Source organism: Vanellus vanellus, assembly GCF_965231255.1.
Source record: "Vanellus vanellus genome assembly, contig: HAP1_SCAFFOLD_52, whole genome shotgun sequence".
Classification (NCBI taxonomy): Eukaryota; Metazoa; Chordata; class Aves; order Charadriiformes; family Charadriidae; genus Vanellus; species Vanellus vanellus.
In genome coordinates this window covers 1,195,379-1,212,328 of record NW_028126794.1, presented here as the reverse complement: position 1 = coordinate 1,212,328, position 16,950 = coordinate 1,195,379, and the positions used below count along the sequence as shown (strand labels likewise).

At 51.8% G+C, this 16,950-nt stretch overlaps 1 protein-coding gene across 1 annotated transcript; it reads right to left on the bottom strand.

Moving 5' to 3' along the window:
* Positions 1 to 1,912: 1,912 nt before the first annotated feature.
* On the bottom strand, positions 1,913 to 3,328 carry LOC309685750 (inositol 1,4,5-trisphosphate receptor-interacting protein-like 1; the record flags this gene model as incomplete). The annotated part of the gene is made up of 1 exon (XM_082501475.1): positions 1,913 to 3,328. The coding sequence occupies one exon, from the start codon at positions 3,326 to 3,328 to the stop codon at positions 1,913 to 1,915; it is 1,416 nt and encodes a 471-aa protein (XP_082357601.1).
* Between the last annotated feature and the right edge of the window lie 13,622 nt (positions 3,329 to 16,950).

Sequence of the window (16,950 nt, the reverse complement as noted above, 5' to 3'; positions counted from 1 at the left end):
ATGTCATCAATAGTAACAGTTTTTGAGAGTTTGGAATACCCTTGGAAACTTTTGATTGTTGTACTCGGGTTAAGTTTTGAGGGTTTGATCTTTTTCATTGGCTGGATCTGCGGCAGAGGGAAACATCCGGCAAAGACCCCGCCGACTCCTACCGCTCACAGCTGCCAGCGGCCTCTATGGCAGGCGGTGATCACATCCAGACTCCGCTGGCTCCTACGACAGCTCCCGCTGCCCTCCTGCTGTACACCGTACCGGCACAGCCCCCGCCAGCCCCCCCGACGGACATCCTGCCTGCACAGCCCCTGCCAGCCCCCCTGATGGGCATCATGCCTGTGATGAAACAGGAAAAAAGGACTTCACTGAGAGGTTCAAATTAACAATGTATTTGGACTTCACTCACAGGTCCAATACGTCACTATTGCAAGTTGTGTGTGTGCGGTGGCGATTACACTATTGCGGTTTAAAAGACATTAGTGGGATCCACTATTGCTAATGATCCGGACAAGTGACAACACAAACCACAAGGGCGCTAGATATTAATGCCTTAGAAGAGTGCACCAGTCACAAACTCAATCGCATGCCCTATACTGTACGGATGTTTCTTAGTCACTTACCCTCTCGCTCTCAGGTGAGGTCGCTCCATCCCGGGGAAGTTACCCTGTACAGCGTCCTGGATGGGGGGGGCGGATCTCCGAGGGGCCAGCTGTATCCTTGGAGGATTCCCCATTTGTCTCCCCAGACCCCGCGGTTTATATTTCCTGACTCGGTGAGGGTGCAGGATTATGCCCGAGTGGATTACACTGTCTGGGATATTTCCCTCTGGTGGTGCCATAGCGAAGTCTCTGTCGCCAATTTGTGATGTCCGGCGCTCAGCATCAAGGGAAGAGTGGTGGGATGGGACTCGGGGCATTTTGTTTGTTAAAGGCCATTTGGTTTTGGTTGTTCTGTGCCATCTGGAGATAAGCCCGGGCTGAGCTGTTTTGCAGCTCCCCCCAAGTTCTCTCTGCACAGCCAAGGCACGGCGGGGATGGAGCTGAGTGGGATGGCAGCTCCCTGCCTCTCACCTCTTGTGCTCTGAAACCGGCTTGGCTGGCTGCTCCCACACAGAGAGAAGGGGCTGAGTGGGGCTGGGAGGGCAGGAGGTGGTGGCGGGGGCAGCGGGCCAGCAGCCGCAGGGAGGTGGTTGTGCAGGTGCCGCGAGGGTATGGAGAATGAACCTGGTACTTGTACAGGAGGCAGAGCCCTGCTCGGCAGTCGTGACACTTCTTCCCTGTGCACAGGGCTCCCCACTCGGGCAGGGTCCTAGCCACCCCACAGGGGTCATCCAAGGGCTGTCGGGCTACCAGGGCGTGCTTTGTGTATGGCTCCCAAGGAAGGCACTGCAGACTCCCTACCTATGGAGCCATCCAGAGAGCTGTGGAGGGGGACAAGTGATTGCCATTGCCCCAGTGCTGGAGCAGAGACAGGTGGCAGCCTTAGCTCCACAATCAGTGAAAGCAGAGCCACCGCATCAGCTCTTCAGCAAAATGCTCCGCCACTCTAGGGCAGCCGAGCGCTCAGCACCTATGCCCGCCTTCCCCCCAAAACCGATGCCCACACACGCACAGACGCACGTTTGTGTGTGAAACAAATGATTTATTGACATCTATGTACAGAGTAAAGCTCCGCGAGGGACAGGGTGGTGGCTGGGCCCATGGTAACAGGAGTCTCTGTCGCAAGGCTCCTTGCAAGGGCGACTCCAGCCGCATCGCGTCCCACTCCCCAGAGTGCGGTTCTGCTGCAGAGGAAAGATGTGGCAGCAGTTCCCAGAGCCGACTGAGTAGCGTGTTGTGCGTGCCCAGCGTGCTCAGTTCCGCAGCACCAGGGGAGTATCTAGGGGACACTAAGAGAGCTCTGTGCGTGAGGAGCTCTTTCAGTGTCCGTAGAAGAGCAGGCTTGTGAGCCGATCTTGCAGCTCATCGGCCTCACGCATTGCCTTGGCGTGGGCGGCTGGGTCATGCAGCAGGCGCTGGAAGAGGTTGAGTGGCTCCGCTGTTTGGAGGGCTGGGGGCAAGACGATGTCCTCGGGCATGTTCTCATTAGCAAAGAAGAAGTGGTCGAGGCGTCTGTCGTGCAGGCAGCCGCGCAGGTACCACAGGATATCCTGCAGCCGCATGAGGAACTCCCTCCTGCTCCAGCTCGACACGGGTAAGGTGTTGAGGAGGTGCATGGCAACCGTCTTGAAGATAGCGGTGGAAAAGCTGGTGCCCAGCAGGATAGCGGCAAAGAGCTGGAGGCATTTGAGGTGGGCAGTGTCGTGTGGGGCCTGCCTGGCCACATGCCTGAAGAACTTCACCTCTGCCACCGCGTAGCTCTCTACCCACGTTGTGCTGGGGGTAAGGATGGCCTCTGTAGTCTCCTGGCTGCTCAGGAAGATGTCTGAGTCACCTCGCCGCACCCCAAACGTGATGTCAATGAGGATGCTTTTCCCGGAGGCGTTCGTCAGCTGCAGCTTGCAGGAGCGGCTGGAAGGCAGCACCTTCATGCTGTAGTGCTGCGCCTGAGGCATCTCTTCCCAGGCTGAGCTCACCAGGTTCTGCAACCACTGGGCGGTTTTGTGCACATCCAGGTAGGAGCCGGTGCAGAGGGTGCCGAGGAGGCTGGCAGACGGATTTTTCCTCAGCTCCTCCTCCTGGGGGTGGTGGAGGTAGAACGGCGTGTTCTCCACCAGCTGATCCCTGCTGCAGGTACACGCCAGCTCCACGCGGACGCGGGAGTTCTTTGCCGGCATCTCCGCTGCAGTGCCCAGCTCCAGGTGGAAAACGTGCCCACGGGGGGGCTTAAGGGGCACAAGCAGGTGGTACACAGCATCACGCCCACGGGGACTCCAACCTTCGAAGGCGCTGCCCACCCCGATGGCTGGCTGCAGGACCGGGAAGAAACTGTTGGACAAGCGCTCTTGCAGGACAGCCAGGAGGTCGCCCACCAGCTCCTCCACCACGCGGCTCCTGTAGGCCAGGCGCTGCACTGACGACCGGATGCGCTTTGCAAACCTCCCAAACACACGCTTCTCATAGTCGCCAGAACCTTCTCCTGCACATTGTTCGTTGCCGCACTCTGTGCTGCTGCTGGAGCTCTCCTCCTCTGCAGCGCTGCTGCCTGGCTGGGGGCTCCTTTTGCTGAGGTGCCGGCAGAGCCTGAAGATCAGGACGAGGACTGCAGCGAGCGCCCAGACCTGCCAGTGCTGCAAGGCAGCGAAGAGCAGGTCTCCCCAGGCCGAGGCACTCTGCTCCATGTCCTGCAGCAGCCGAGTCATGGGCTGGCTCAGCTGCTGCGCGTGCTGCTGCATGTGCTCGCAGGTGGCCTCACCCAGCTCCTGGCAGACCATGTGCAGGAGCTGGAGGATGCTCTGCACGAGCAAGGTGAGGAAGGTTGTGTCAGCCATGGCCTGTGGGAGGAGGGAGAGAAGAGGTTGAGTGGGGCTGGGAGGGCAGGAGGTGGTGGCGCAAGGGCCCTGCCGCTGCACTGCAGGGAGCTGGGGGCAGGCAGGAGAGGGGGCGAGACAGCTGGGAGGCAGCAAGGCCTGCGCCCAGCCCCGGCGGTGGCGGTGGCAGCGTGCCCGGCCCCAGGCGCTCCTGCCGGCAGCTGGGCCCTTGATGCAGGATGAGAACCCACCCCCCCGGGGGCCCGCCGTTCTGCCCGGGCTCCGCTCCGGCTCAGCCTCCCGCCGCCTGCGCACTCACCTCTGGCTCAGGCTGTGCTGGGGCAGCGCTGCCTGCGGGCGCCTTTTACAGCTGCCCCCATTGTGACACGGCCCCTCTGATGTCACAAGCGCCAGAGCGCATCACTGGCACAGCCGCCAACCAGCCCCTCCGCCTCAGCGCCTCACAGCTGCCCCCGGCAACCAGAGCCCCGACAGACACAGAGTACAGGCCCAGCCGGCAGGACAGGGCTGCCAGTTGCTCTGCTTCCACTGCTTTAGCCGCCCCCACAGAGCATTTGCCACTGTCCCGGAGTCAGGAGAGAGAGAGAGTCTTGGCCACTTTTCTCCTTCAGCAACAGCTAACGCCAGCTGGATGGCTTTTCCCTCTGCAGATTGACTCCGCTCACCTTGTCCTTCAGCAGCTTCTGCCACTCATCCTGTAGGACTCCACACCGCAGCATTCCACCTTTGATGCTTTCCTACAGTACGACAAGGCCCATCAGTAACCAGAGCATGCTGGTTCTCATTAGCTGAGAGAATGAGAGTTCATGATATGGTGGAGCTTCCTCAGCACGTGTCACCACCTCCTCTGGTGGCACCCCAAAGGCCTTGCCTTCGGGCCAATTTGTGATCACTTCTACCATTCCTGGGCAATTAGGGTTTCCTAATAACATAACCATCAAAAGCAAATTAAGGGGGGAGAAACTACCAGATTCTAAACTTCAGTACATTCGTGCTTATTTCATGCTTATGTTCATTCTTCAGTATATGAGTGCTTATGTACATCTCAGGCTTTATTCACTTAAGTAACTTTATTAGCCACACAGCAAGGAATGCTGAATGGAGGGAAGGTTTTTTCATAGACAGAAATTTATTTTTCACTTCACAGGAATGGATAGAGAAAAAAAAAGAATACCTGATGACATTTCCTAATGTGGTTAGACATTGAGATGAAATGATGAAATCACTGTGGATTTTGGCCTTTCACTACCTGACAGGTTCACCAGATTTATAACTGACAGTTTAGTGATTGCTTCTTTGCAAAATTGGTTCTGTTTTACCTCAAACCAGGACATTCCACCCCTTATTCCACACCATTTGCATCTTGCTCAGATTACTATTACTTTTATCTATCAAATTTACACGCACACAGATTATATATATGATATGGATACATGCAGGTCACTTATCTGTGGTTTACGTTTATATACAAAAGTTTAAGCCCATTTAGTTCATGATTGCAGGATCTCATCTCAGGGCAGGAAAGATGGTATGAAATTCATTCCGGTTCGTGCCCATGGGTAGCATGTTCATCTTGAAGAGCTTGCTGGACACCACTTGATGAAGCTAGCTCAGGTTTTATCACCCCTGTGTTATCCTGAAAAACACTTATTGAACACTGTTAGTATTATGTAGTGATACAGCTCAGGATTGAGTATTCTCACCAAGGGTTAAATTCCCTTGGGGTACACATTGAACTTCTCCATCCTTCAGCATCACCCACCAAGTACATCCAGGTCCTTGAGCAAAAACAGTCCCACGAATGGGTTTGCTTTTGCCTGAAGCAGGAGAAACCCAGTTTTCCCAAACAAATTCCTTTCATGCACCACAGGGACCTTATCTCCTCCTACAGTATGTAAAAGGTCTGATTGAGCAGGACCAGCTCGATTGATGGATCCCCTGGTGTTAATTAGCCAGGTAGCTTGCTCTAAACGCTTGTCCCAATTTTAAAGGTTCCACCTCTTATAGCTTTTAGGGTGGTTTTTAGCAGTCCATTGTATTGCTCAATCTTCCCAGAAGTGGGTGCATGATAGGCAATATGATATATCCACTCAATGCCATGTTCTTTTGCCCAATTACTTATAAGATTGTTTTCAAAATGAGTCCCATTGTCTGACTCAATTCTTTCTGGAGTGCCATGTCACCACAAGACTTGCTTTTCAAGGCCCAGGATGGTATTCCAGGCAGTGGCATGAGGTATGGCATAGGTTTCCAACCATCCTGTGCTTGCTTCCACCATTGTAAGCACATAGTGCTTACCCTGGCGACTCTGAGGGAGTGTGATGTAATCAACTTGCCAAGCCTCCCCAGACTTATATTTCAGCCATCGTCCCCCATACCACAAGGGTTTTAACCATTTAGAGTGCTTGATTTCGGCGCATGTTTCACAGTCGTGGACAACCTGCACAATAGTGTCCATGGTTAAATCCACCCCTCGGTCACGTGCCCATTTATATGTTGCATCCCTTCCTTGATGACCTGAAGTGTCATGGGCCCACCGAGCTAAGAATAGTTCACCTTTATGTTCCCAGACCAAGTCTGTCTGGAAAATTTTAGCAGCCTGATCCGCTTGCTGATTGTTTTGATGTTGTTGTGATGGCCCGACTCGTGGATACATGGGCATCTAGGTGACGTACCTTTACGACTAGGTTCGCTAGCCAGTCAGCAATGTCTTGCCACAGTTCAGGAGCCCAGATGGGTTTACCTCTGCGCTGCCTGTTGCTCTGCTTCCACTGCTTTAACCACCCCCACAGAGCATTTGCTGCCATCCATGAGTCAGTATAGAGATAGAGTATTGGCCACTTTTCTTGTTCAGCAACATCTAATGCCCGCTGGATGGCTTTTACCTCTGCAAATTGACTCGATTCACCTTGTCCTTCAGCAGCTTCTGCCACTCGTCCTGTAGGACTCCACACAGCAGCTTTCCACCTTCGATGTTTTCCTACAATACGACAAGACCCATCAGTAAACAAGGCATACTGTTTCTCATTATCTGAGAGTTCATTATATGGTGGACCTTCCTCAGCACGTGTCACCATCTCCTCTGGTGGCATCCCAAAGTCTTTGCTTTTGGGCCAATTTGTGATCACTTCTACCATTCCTGGGTGATTTGGGTTCCCTATTCAAGCTCGCTGCGTGATTAAGGCAACCCACTTACTCCAGGTAGCACCGGTGGCGTGATGAGTAGAGGGAACTTTACCCTTGAACATCCATCCCAGTACTGGTAATGGGGGCGCCAGGAGGAGCTGTGCCTCAGGACCAATTACTTCTGAAGCAGCTCTAACTCCTTCCTATGCTGCCAAGATTTCTTTCTCAGTTGGAGTATAGTTGGCCTCGGAGCCTCTATATCCCCAACTCCAGAATCCCAGGGGTCGACCTCGAGTCTCCCCTGGTGCTTTCTGCCAAAGGCTCCAGGTAGGGCCATTGTCCCCGGCTGCGGTGGAGAGCACATTTTTAATGTTCCGTCCAGTTCGGACTGGTCCAAGGGCTACTGCATGCACAATCTCTTGTTTAATTTGCTCAAAGGCTTGTCGTTGCTCAGGGCCCCACATAAACTCATTTTTCTTTCGAGTCACTTCATAGAGAGGTTTCACAATCTGACTGTAAGCTGGAATATGCATTCTCCAGAAACCCACAACACCTAAAAAGGCTTGTGTTCCCTTTTTGTTAGTAGGTGGGGACATAGATGTTATTCGGTTAATTATATCCATTGGGATCTGGCGACGGCCATCTTGCCACTTAATTCCCAAAAACTGGATTTCTCGTGCAGGTCCCTTGACCTTACCTCTTTTAATGGCAAAACCTGCTTTCAGAAGAATCTTAATTATTTCCCTACCTTTGTGGAAAACTACTTCCGCTGAATTACCCCACACAATGATGTCATCGATGTATTGTAGGTGTTCTGGAGCTCCACCCTTCTCCAGTGCAGTCTGGATCAGTCCATGGCAAACAGTAGGGCTGTGTTTCCACCCCTGGGGCAGTCGATTCCAGGTGTACTGGACACCCCTCCAGGTGAAAGCAAACTGTGGCCTGCACTCTGCTGCTAAAGGAATAGAGAAAAAGGCATTAGCAATGTCAATTGTAGCATACCATTGGGCTGCCTTTGACTCCAGTTCATACTGAAGTTGTAGCATATCTGGCACAGCAGCACTCAGTGGTGGTGTGACTTCATTCAGGCCACGATAGTCTACTGTTAATCTCCAGTCCCCATCAGACTTTCGCACTGGCCATATAGGGCTGTTAAAGGGTGAGCGAGTTTTGCTGATCACTCCTTGGCTCTCTAGCCGGCGAATCAGGTTATGGATGGGAATCAGGGAGTCTCGGTTGGTGCGATACTGTCGTCGATGCACCGTGGCAGTAGCAATTGGCACCTGCTGATCTTCAACCCTCAGCAGTCCCACAACAGAAGGGTCATCTGAAAGACCGGGTAAGGTAGACAGCTGTGTAACATCCTCAGTCTCTACAGCTGCTATACCAAAAGCCCACCGATACCCTTTTGGGTCTCTAAAATACCCTCTCTTGAGATAGTCTATGCCAAGGATGCACGGAGCATCTGGACCAGTGACAATGGGGTGTTTCTCCCATTTATTCCCAGTTAGGCTCACTTCAGCCTCTAATACAGTCAGTTCTTGAGATCCGCCTGTCACTCCAGAAATGGTGACAGTTTCTGCCCCTTTATGATTCGATGGCAATAGGGTACACTGTGCACCAGTGTCCACTAGGGCTTTATACTTTTGTGGCTCTAATGTGCCAGGCCATCGAATCCACACAGTCCAATAAACTCGGTTGTCCCTCTCCTCCTCCTGGCTGGAGGCAGGGCACCTCTAATGTTGACCGTAGTACCTACGATTATCAGATCGGTTCCTACCTGGTCCGTAGGATCGCCTACTGTAGGTTGGAGCAGCCTTCTTCCTGTAAGAATCCTTTCTCCTATCTGCTTCATTTTGCAGCTCAAGCACCCGTGCCTGTAGGGCTGAGGTAGGTTCTCCATCCCACTTCTTCATGTCTTCTGCATATTCACAGAGGCAAACCCACAGGATATCTCGCATCAGCTTTGATTTGTCTTGAGTCGGAGGGTGGTTTTTCTCTTGAGTAGGAGGGCGTTTCCTCTTAGCAGCTGCAACATGAGTCTGTACAGGGAAAGCATGGAGTTTTTCCTCCACCTTGGTTAGTTTATCAAACAGTTTATCGGTTTGCTCAACTAATCTCTGGGTCATTTGCTCTATTTTCTCAGTCAGTTTCTCAGTCATTTTCTCGGTGGTCACAGTCAGCTTTTCTATGGCTGCCACAGAGAAGGGACCAGAGAGACTGTCTTCATACTGTCGTACCTTCTTAACCCCTTCATTTACAGTTGGTGTGTCAGTATCGGATCCTCCCCAGACCATTGTTGACAATGTGTGGGAATATGTTGATGGTGCACTTTGTACAAACTTTTTGAGCAGAGATCGTTTGCATAGCATTTCATCAGGGTCTACTGTCGCTTGCCCATCACTATAAATCACCTCTCGCACAGGCAGTTCTCTCAGGTACTTCATACCTTTTCCCATGTTGGTCCATTTACTTGGACGGCATTCGATATCGTCCTTGAAGGGATACCTGCGCTTTATGGCTGACACCAGTCGCCTCCAGAGACTGAGAGTGCTTGTCTTTCTCCCAATTTCTTTATCAATCCCTCCATCCTTGGCCAGGTTTCCCAATCGCCTAGCTTCTCTGCCATCTCAGTCTAGGGTATCTGCCCCGCTATCCCAGCATCGGAGCAACCAGGAGACAAGTGTTTCGCCTTCATGACGACTAAAGTCCTTCCTGATACTTCTCAGATCTTTCACGGAGAAGGATTGAACAACTCCCTCTACATCTGAGTCCTCCTGTGGTGAGGCTGCCCCAGAAGGGGCCTCTCCAGCATCTGCTCTAGAAGGACTCTGGCCTTTGTCTGTTTTCAAAGGTCTCTTTCCCTTATCTGGTCTTGAAGGACCCTCCCCTGGATCTTGTTCAGAACTCTCCCCCAAGCTATGTGACTTGAGGTGGTCTTTGTGGTAAGGGGCAGGGGAAGGAGTTGACCTCCTCTTCCTGCTCCTGGTTACCGGGGCGGCTTGTACCGATTTTGATGGAGTTGGAGTAGTTTTGGTACTGGTTGTAGTGGCTGCAGTAGGTTGTGCCGGGAGAGGCGGCGGCGTGGCTTGTGCCGCTGCAGGGGGGGGCGCGGCTTGTGCCGAGACGGGCGGCGGAGGGGCCGGTGTTGTTGCGGTGGGGGGGGCGGCTGCCGGTGGTGCGGGTGCCGGTGCCGGTGCAGGCGGCGGCGGAGGCGCCTGTGCCGTGGCGGTGCGGAAGACGGCTGCCGGTGGCGCCGTTGCTCCGGGGGGGGCAGCTGCCGGTGGCGCCGGTGCCGTGGGGGAGGCGGCTGCCGGTGGTGCCGTTGCTCCGGGGGGGGCAGCTGCGGCCGGGCCGGGCGGGGCCGCGGTTCGCGCCGCTGCAGATCGCCGAGCGGCTGCGCGGGTCTGAGTGGCGGCAGCGCACGGTCCCCTCCAGCTCCCCCTGCACAGATGTTTCACAAGAAACCACCCCTGCACCACATTCAGGAGCATCAACAACAAAATCACGATCTTAACAAGGTACCAGTCCTTATCCTCAGAGCCCAGAAGGTTGCCATGCCCCAGCTCTGATGGGGTCACATCAGCATAATTATCAAAGGGCGAAGTAAACATTCCCCAGGTAGAAGAACCCTTTGATCCTTTGGTCCCTTTTCTACTGAGCATGAGGCAGATGGGATGGAATACCCTGTTGGTCAGTTTTGGGTCACCTGTCCTGTCGCTCCTCCCCGCAGGTGGGACCCCACTATGCTTTTCCGCTTCCGACCCTCCAACGGGGCAAATAACAAAGCTGGTTGGCCGTGGGGGTTATAGCAATAAGTATAAGCAAGAGCCTCTCTGCATCCCATGCCTGGGCTTCAGCTGTAAACATTGCTCTTATCGCTCTGAGAGAGTGAACGCTGACGGCACAATAGGCAGTTAATTTCAGTTGGTAGAAGAGGCCCAGCTAAGAAGCCAAGTTACTGAACAAAATTGGTTCTCTTTTACCTCAAACCAGGACACAGGGAGAGTTTCCTTCCATTAAGGCTCTTTTTATTAAAATAAATATTTATATTATATAAAGAAATAAATACTTCTCTTTTCACATTAGATCACTCCCTGGAGGCAGCAAAAAAAGCCAACCCCAAACCAGCCCAAAGGACAGGGGCTTTGGTGAGAAATCAAGAGATGGTAAACGCTTTCTTTCCGTGGTCGTGACAAATCCAGTTTTAGGAATCAAGGAGATGGTAGATATTCCAGAAACAGAGAGTTACTGTCTCCAAAATAAGGGGGGGTGGGGGGTGGTGGTGGGGAAATAAACTGTCTTAACCACTACTTCATAACTTGAAGAGGAAAACTTGTGTACCAAAACCCCAGAGTTACTGTCTCCAAAATAAGGGAGGTGGGGGGAATAAACCATCTTAACTTCTCCTTCATAAGCTAAAGAGGAAAACTTGTGTACCAAAACCCCAGAGTTACTGTCTCCAAAATAAGGGAGGTGGGGGGAATAAACCATCTTAACTTCTACTTCATAACCTAAAGAGGAAAATTCGTCTAAGAAATGTAACTAAAGGTCTAAGAAAACTAACTAAAGGTCTAAGAAATGTAACTAAGGTCGAAGAAACGTAATCAAAATAAGAACTCTAAGAGTCCACGTGTCACAGCAGCTGTTGGTGGATTATCTCCCACACCATCTTCTTCCGGAAGTATGGCATGTGAGTCTGAAAAGAGAAGAGAAAGAAAAGAGAAATTAAATAATGACGTCACGGTAGAAAGAGGTGGCAAACACGCATAAACGCCCAGCGGAGTCCTTAATAGGAAGTTCCCTTTAGGAACTGTCAACCGTTTGGGTACAACACCCCACGCGGTTCCTAAGAGGGTGACACGACAACCCGACAAAACCAGATTGACTTGACCGCGCGACAGCTTACAAGCACGCTAATAAAAGACCCGTCTAAAACGAAATCAATAAAAAGAAGCGGTGTCTTGACTGGTCAAAGGGTAGAAGCCATTTCTCCAAAAGATATCGAGCCCAGATATGCCAAACCCGCTGGCGGCAGTATCTTGCCCAAGAGGAATCTCACCGGCAGCAGCTCCCAAAGGCGGGGATGGAGAACCACAGCTCTGCCCTGCCCAGGCCACTTGGAAGTTCTGACCCCAGCAACTACGCACCGAAACGGGGTACGAAACCTCAGCCCCTGCCCCGGACACAATGAAGAGCTGCTGCCTAACCTCCCTGGCTCCTGTCCCTGGGCGAGAGGGGCTTGGAGGGGTTTATGACCTTCACTCACCTGGCTAAAGTTGAATGGTTTCTCTCTGGCGATGTAATCTGCGTATTTACACATAAAGACGCCGCAGTCGCTTCCATTCAGCTGCTGAGGGATCTCCTAAGGAATGCAAAGAAGATGGAGGATTTCCCTCTGTCTCAAAAGAAAAGCAACTTGGAAGCAGCGCACATTACCCACACCGACACTGCGCTCACCGCACACTCCTGACCCTACTTGCCTAATCCCCGATACCCACTCCCGCCCACGAGGAACAGACCCAGTTCACTGCTCACCATCCCTCCCCTCTGCCTCCCGGACTCGGACACTACGATCCAAATTTTTGGCAGGCCCAGAAGGCGCAGCAGCCCTCCCCCCTGCGAGGTGTCTCAAGGTTCGCACCGCCTCTTTCTTAAGTGACCTTTCTTAAATCCGGTCTTTAGGGACTGCTTTTTACTATCAACTCCTCGAGAAACATCAGCTCAACCCTTTCTTTGCCACGGGCCAGGATCTGGGCCCCAAAGAAGCACTTACAGTTCCCATTTCAAACCCAAGGGGTGCTCACGTACACGTGGCTCCATGCTGTGAAGAGTCCACTCTGAAACATCCAGCTCCAGCTGTCTTTTTTCCCAGCTTTCTTTTTGCAGGTATTGGCTGGTTAAAACAAAAGGAAAAAAAAAAATCCCTTTTCATCTCTGTAATTTAGGCCAACAACAAAATAAAGCGGCTGAAGGATCACAGGAAGACGGACGGCAGGACGGTAAAATGTCAGAGGATCCTCACCGCAGCTGATTTAAGGCTGATTTTGAGGAAAAATCCCAATCTGAAACTTACAAACACAGGGAGAGGCTGTGAGCTAATGGTCAAGAACGAGGCCAACGACTCCATTGCTTCGGAGAGGTCAAAAAGCCCCAAATCACATGTTATCAGAGCACAAAGAGACAAACCAAGCAAGGAACTGTAATGCCGTAATTCCACCGGGTGCCTTGATCCCACATCCTGGGCTCCGACTAACAAAGTCGGCACACGTGTGCCACGGGGCTATGGCGTATTTGGCTGTGCCTCTCACGGGAAGGTGGCAGAATCCAGGCACCCCAGACCCTGGGTGCAGGGGACGCTGTGACACCAGATAAGCAGCCGATGCCAGACAAGTCGCAGCAAGCAACTCCAAGATTCCTGCTTGGTTATCTACAAGCCACGTGAAAACTGGCAGTCGCCTTACAGGGACTAAATCTAAAACCCCTCTCCTCATTCACACCAGAAAAGCAGTGACGGAGCGGTTACTTACAGCAAAGTCTGACAAATCTTGTCCCCTTTCTGCCCAAGCGAGTCCAAGTACGTGATCGTGTTCTTCCTCAGATCTATGACCTGTTATTAAAAGGTGACCGTTAGGCAAAGCACAACCTTGTGCCGCACACCCCCCAACACCTACATGACTTCTCTTGCCAGTTTTTGCTCCCCGTCCAATTCTAAAGAAAAAGCCCGTGGGACTCACGGCTAGTGTCCAGTGTGCTCGCGAGTTCACAGGCACGAAGAGGATGTCCTGCTTAAAGACATCAACACTCTTGGTCCACCTTCTGACCGACTCGTAGCCCCCAGATGTTAGTTTCGGATAAAAGAAAGTACTAAACGCGTGGACTGCTGGATAGCCTTCCTTCTTCCCTCTTTCCATCACCAGACTCATGTAGAAATTAACGACCTGCACCATAAAGAGGAAACGTGAGGTGTCAAAATAAGACGCTGCCTTCCCCAACGAAAAATACAGCACCACCTCTGTTCTGGCCACCCTTAAGCACGCAGCGCAGAGAACTCCAGCCTCAGCTGGAGGCTTTTGTTCCCAGGATTTCACATGGGGCTACATCGGCAGTTTGATCAAAACACCTGCCACCCACGCCAATAACCCGGACGAACTCCTGGAAGCTGCGTCATACAAGAAGTAACGGAACTTCCCGAAACGCTCGACCCTTCAACACCTCAAATAAGAAGTGTACAGAGATTTCTAGGCTCTGCAGCGGAGGTCGTCAAAGAACGTTGACGCGACTTCTGTACAGGGCGGAGGGGTATTTTTCAATAAAGGCTGAGTGAGACTAGCCCTGTGCTGCAGCTGGTTTTACCTCATCGTTTAGCCAGCAAAGGTTCCTGAGCGTGCGGATGTCTTCGCGAGTGACCTTTAGTTTGAAGGCACTGCTCATGATCTCATCTGGCTCACCTTTGCCAAATGCGGCACTGACCTCTCTCTCCATGGCCTGAAAGGAACAATTCAATGGGGAAGGACTTGTGAAACAGAGCATGGAGCACACTGACCTGGGGGCAGCTTTCCACTGAAACACGGCCTGTAAATTCAGCTCAGGTGACAGAGCAACTGCCTTCGACGGTTTCTTGCCTCAGTGAGCGATAGCGCTTTTGCCTTGCTTGGTTGGTTTCAGCATCCTAACTTTGAACTTCACAGCCCAGGCTTGCTGCCGTTTCTTTTCACCAAGGACGTGGGGATAAAACCCGTCAACTTAGCAAACACGCTCAAGCAGCTGAAAATGGAACACAACTCTGGCAACCCCCTTTCCCAGGTGCTGCTGCGGCCCTCGCAATACCCAGGTTTAAGCCAACCCCAGCGGGCATCCTCCGTACCGAGGCAGCTAAGTCAGGAGCCTGAAAGAACGTGAAGGTGGGGGACTTCAAAGGGAACGGCAAAGGGGGAAACTGAGGCAGCCGTCCCGCTAACAGAAGGCCCACAAACCCTTAGGGCAGCACAACTGAAGGAGCGCGGGGAGCACACAAAATCCTTCAAAGCAGCTTTAGTGCTGACCCTCGCACTGTGAAGCCACAACCACAGCCACTCGCTAACAGGTTCAATGCAAGTTCTTCAGATTTCAAAGCGCCTTAAGAACCACCGAGAAGAAGAGGACTTCCTTGCAGCTCTGCCACAACCTTCTCTTTTGTCTCACAGACTGTCGCCTACGGTACCTCTGTGAGCGGAGGAAAGCGTTCCGCTGTTTTTCCCAATCTTGGCACTTTCTTTTCCTCCACATCGAGGCTGGCTGACTTTTTGGACGGAACAGGTGTAGGGTGTCCTCGGAATAAGGCATCTTCTAAGATTTCTGTGCCACGCTGCCTCTGTTAGACAAACGGACGTTAAGCTAGCAATCAAGCACAGATTTGTTTCCTTGGGGACAGGACAGAAAATCTTGCTTATATAGAAAACTGGAAGGGTTTTTGTACACCCATGCAACCAGCAAACTCCAAAGTTACTTCTTCTTGACGACTGCATTCCAACTGTGCACCCATGGAGTGCTGCACTCGGAGGCAAGAGAGGCAGAAAGCTCCTTTGCCTTGGGCTAGCGTTAAGAACCCCAGCAAAGCCTCCACGTGTAGGTATCAAGTTGAGATTGAGACTACTATTTCTGATTACCATGACTAAAATTTTATTTTTGACCTCAACCCTGACCAGAGGTGAAAGTCAAAGAGACGTACTTCCTATCCCAGCAAACAAGATAAGACTAAAGACACCCCAGTCCAGCTTTGCAGGTCAACCAAGTCTGTGCGCTAAAGATTTTGAGGCTATACCCAACACGTGAAAGGGGAAGAATCAAAACCGTATAGTGTAGTGTGCTCCTAATAGTCCAGAAACAAAATTAACGGCAGCGGAAAACACTTGGCGATAGCGCTACTCATCAAATAACGCTCCCGCTTTCCCGGGGAAAAACAACCTGGGCAAATACAGATATTGTTGAGGAAGTCATGTGAAGAGTGCTGAAGTTTCTCATCACAAAGAGCTCTATTTTCCTTGGGAATAACACAAGCTTACCCCTGCGATGGTTTCTTTCACTGCTCCTTCCTCTTCCGCAGAGTTTTCTTCTGGTGTGCAGTACCTGCCAGGAGAGGGAGAGAGAGAAGCGAGCTCTATATCCGTCCTGTCCCATGGAATTCTCAAGAATTCACCCTCTGGACAAGAAAGGCTTTTGCAAGGCTAAATACAGCACTAGTTTTTAAAGCGGGGAGAAGAATAGGGACAGAATTAGCTACAAAACAGGACTGCTGCAACTGAACCTCCCTCTGCTCCCATCTACGCTTTCTCCTCTCTCATGTAAGGGCAGGTCACTGCAGAAAGATGCGTGCATCTTACCGCCGTACAAAATCTCTCCCTGTAGCTGCACCTACTGCCCCCAAAAACCTGTTTCCATAAAGACCGCAAAGCCGTCGCAACTCACAGTCCTGCCAGCTCAGACAGCCAATACCAATGAGGCCGCTGGCCTCTCAAACCCAACTGCACGCTGCCTTTTTCCCCCTCCTAGGCAAACCCCAGGCATCCTTTGGGACTTACAAAGTCCCCAAAACTGCCTCAAGTCCCACCAGGCTTTACAAGCTCTCTAATCCTTCTGCTTAGGATGCGGGTTTCCAAGTGAAAGAAGTGAAATGTCAGCTCATTGATGGCTCGGCAGAACGACTCACAAACAAAAACGGATTCTGCACATCCAAGGACAACTTGGGACGGCCACCACTCGCACCCTTACTGGCTTTCTTCCCACAGCAAACACCACACCAGCACAACCCTCTTTGTCACGCAGCACGGCTCTCGCTTGTGTTGGAGATGCAACTGGCTTGCAAGCAATTCCGGAGCCGCAAGCTAGCTACTTCTCTTTCACAGCACTGAGACGATCAAAGACCGTTGGTCATCTTCGAGACTCTACCAGCGGCTGAAAGAGATACACGCGCAGAGCCAAAAGGAACAAGAAGCATCATTAGAAGAGACTCTACCTGATCGTATCACCTCTCTGCGACCGCTGCGGGCAGCAAACATCTATACATTCGACACCTGCACAGAAAAGCAGTAGTAAGAAAACAAGAAGTCGACTTTCAATCACCATCAGATGTACACAGCTCTCCATTTCTGAGTGATAAATAAAAAAAAAGGAAAAACTTTGAAGGATGACGGTATGGTCAGGAAGTTCGAATTCTGGCAAGCACTTTGAACTAGGAACGTCATCTGCGAGTGTGTAAGAAATGCCCTATTCGGATTTGACGTCTACCTACAAAGTGGAACGGATTGGAATCATGGGGATACTCACCGGTCCTGAGTGTTGCACGTGGATAGACGTCTCCTCCGTATTTTGGTTCTTCCCGGTGACTCACAGTCGCCACTGGTTCCTTGGAGGAGGCTTGA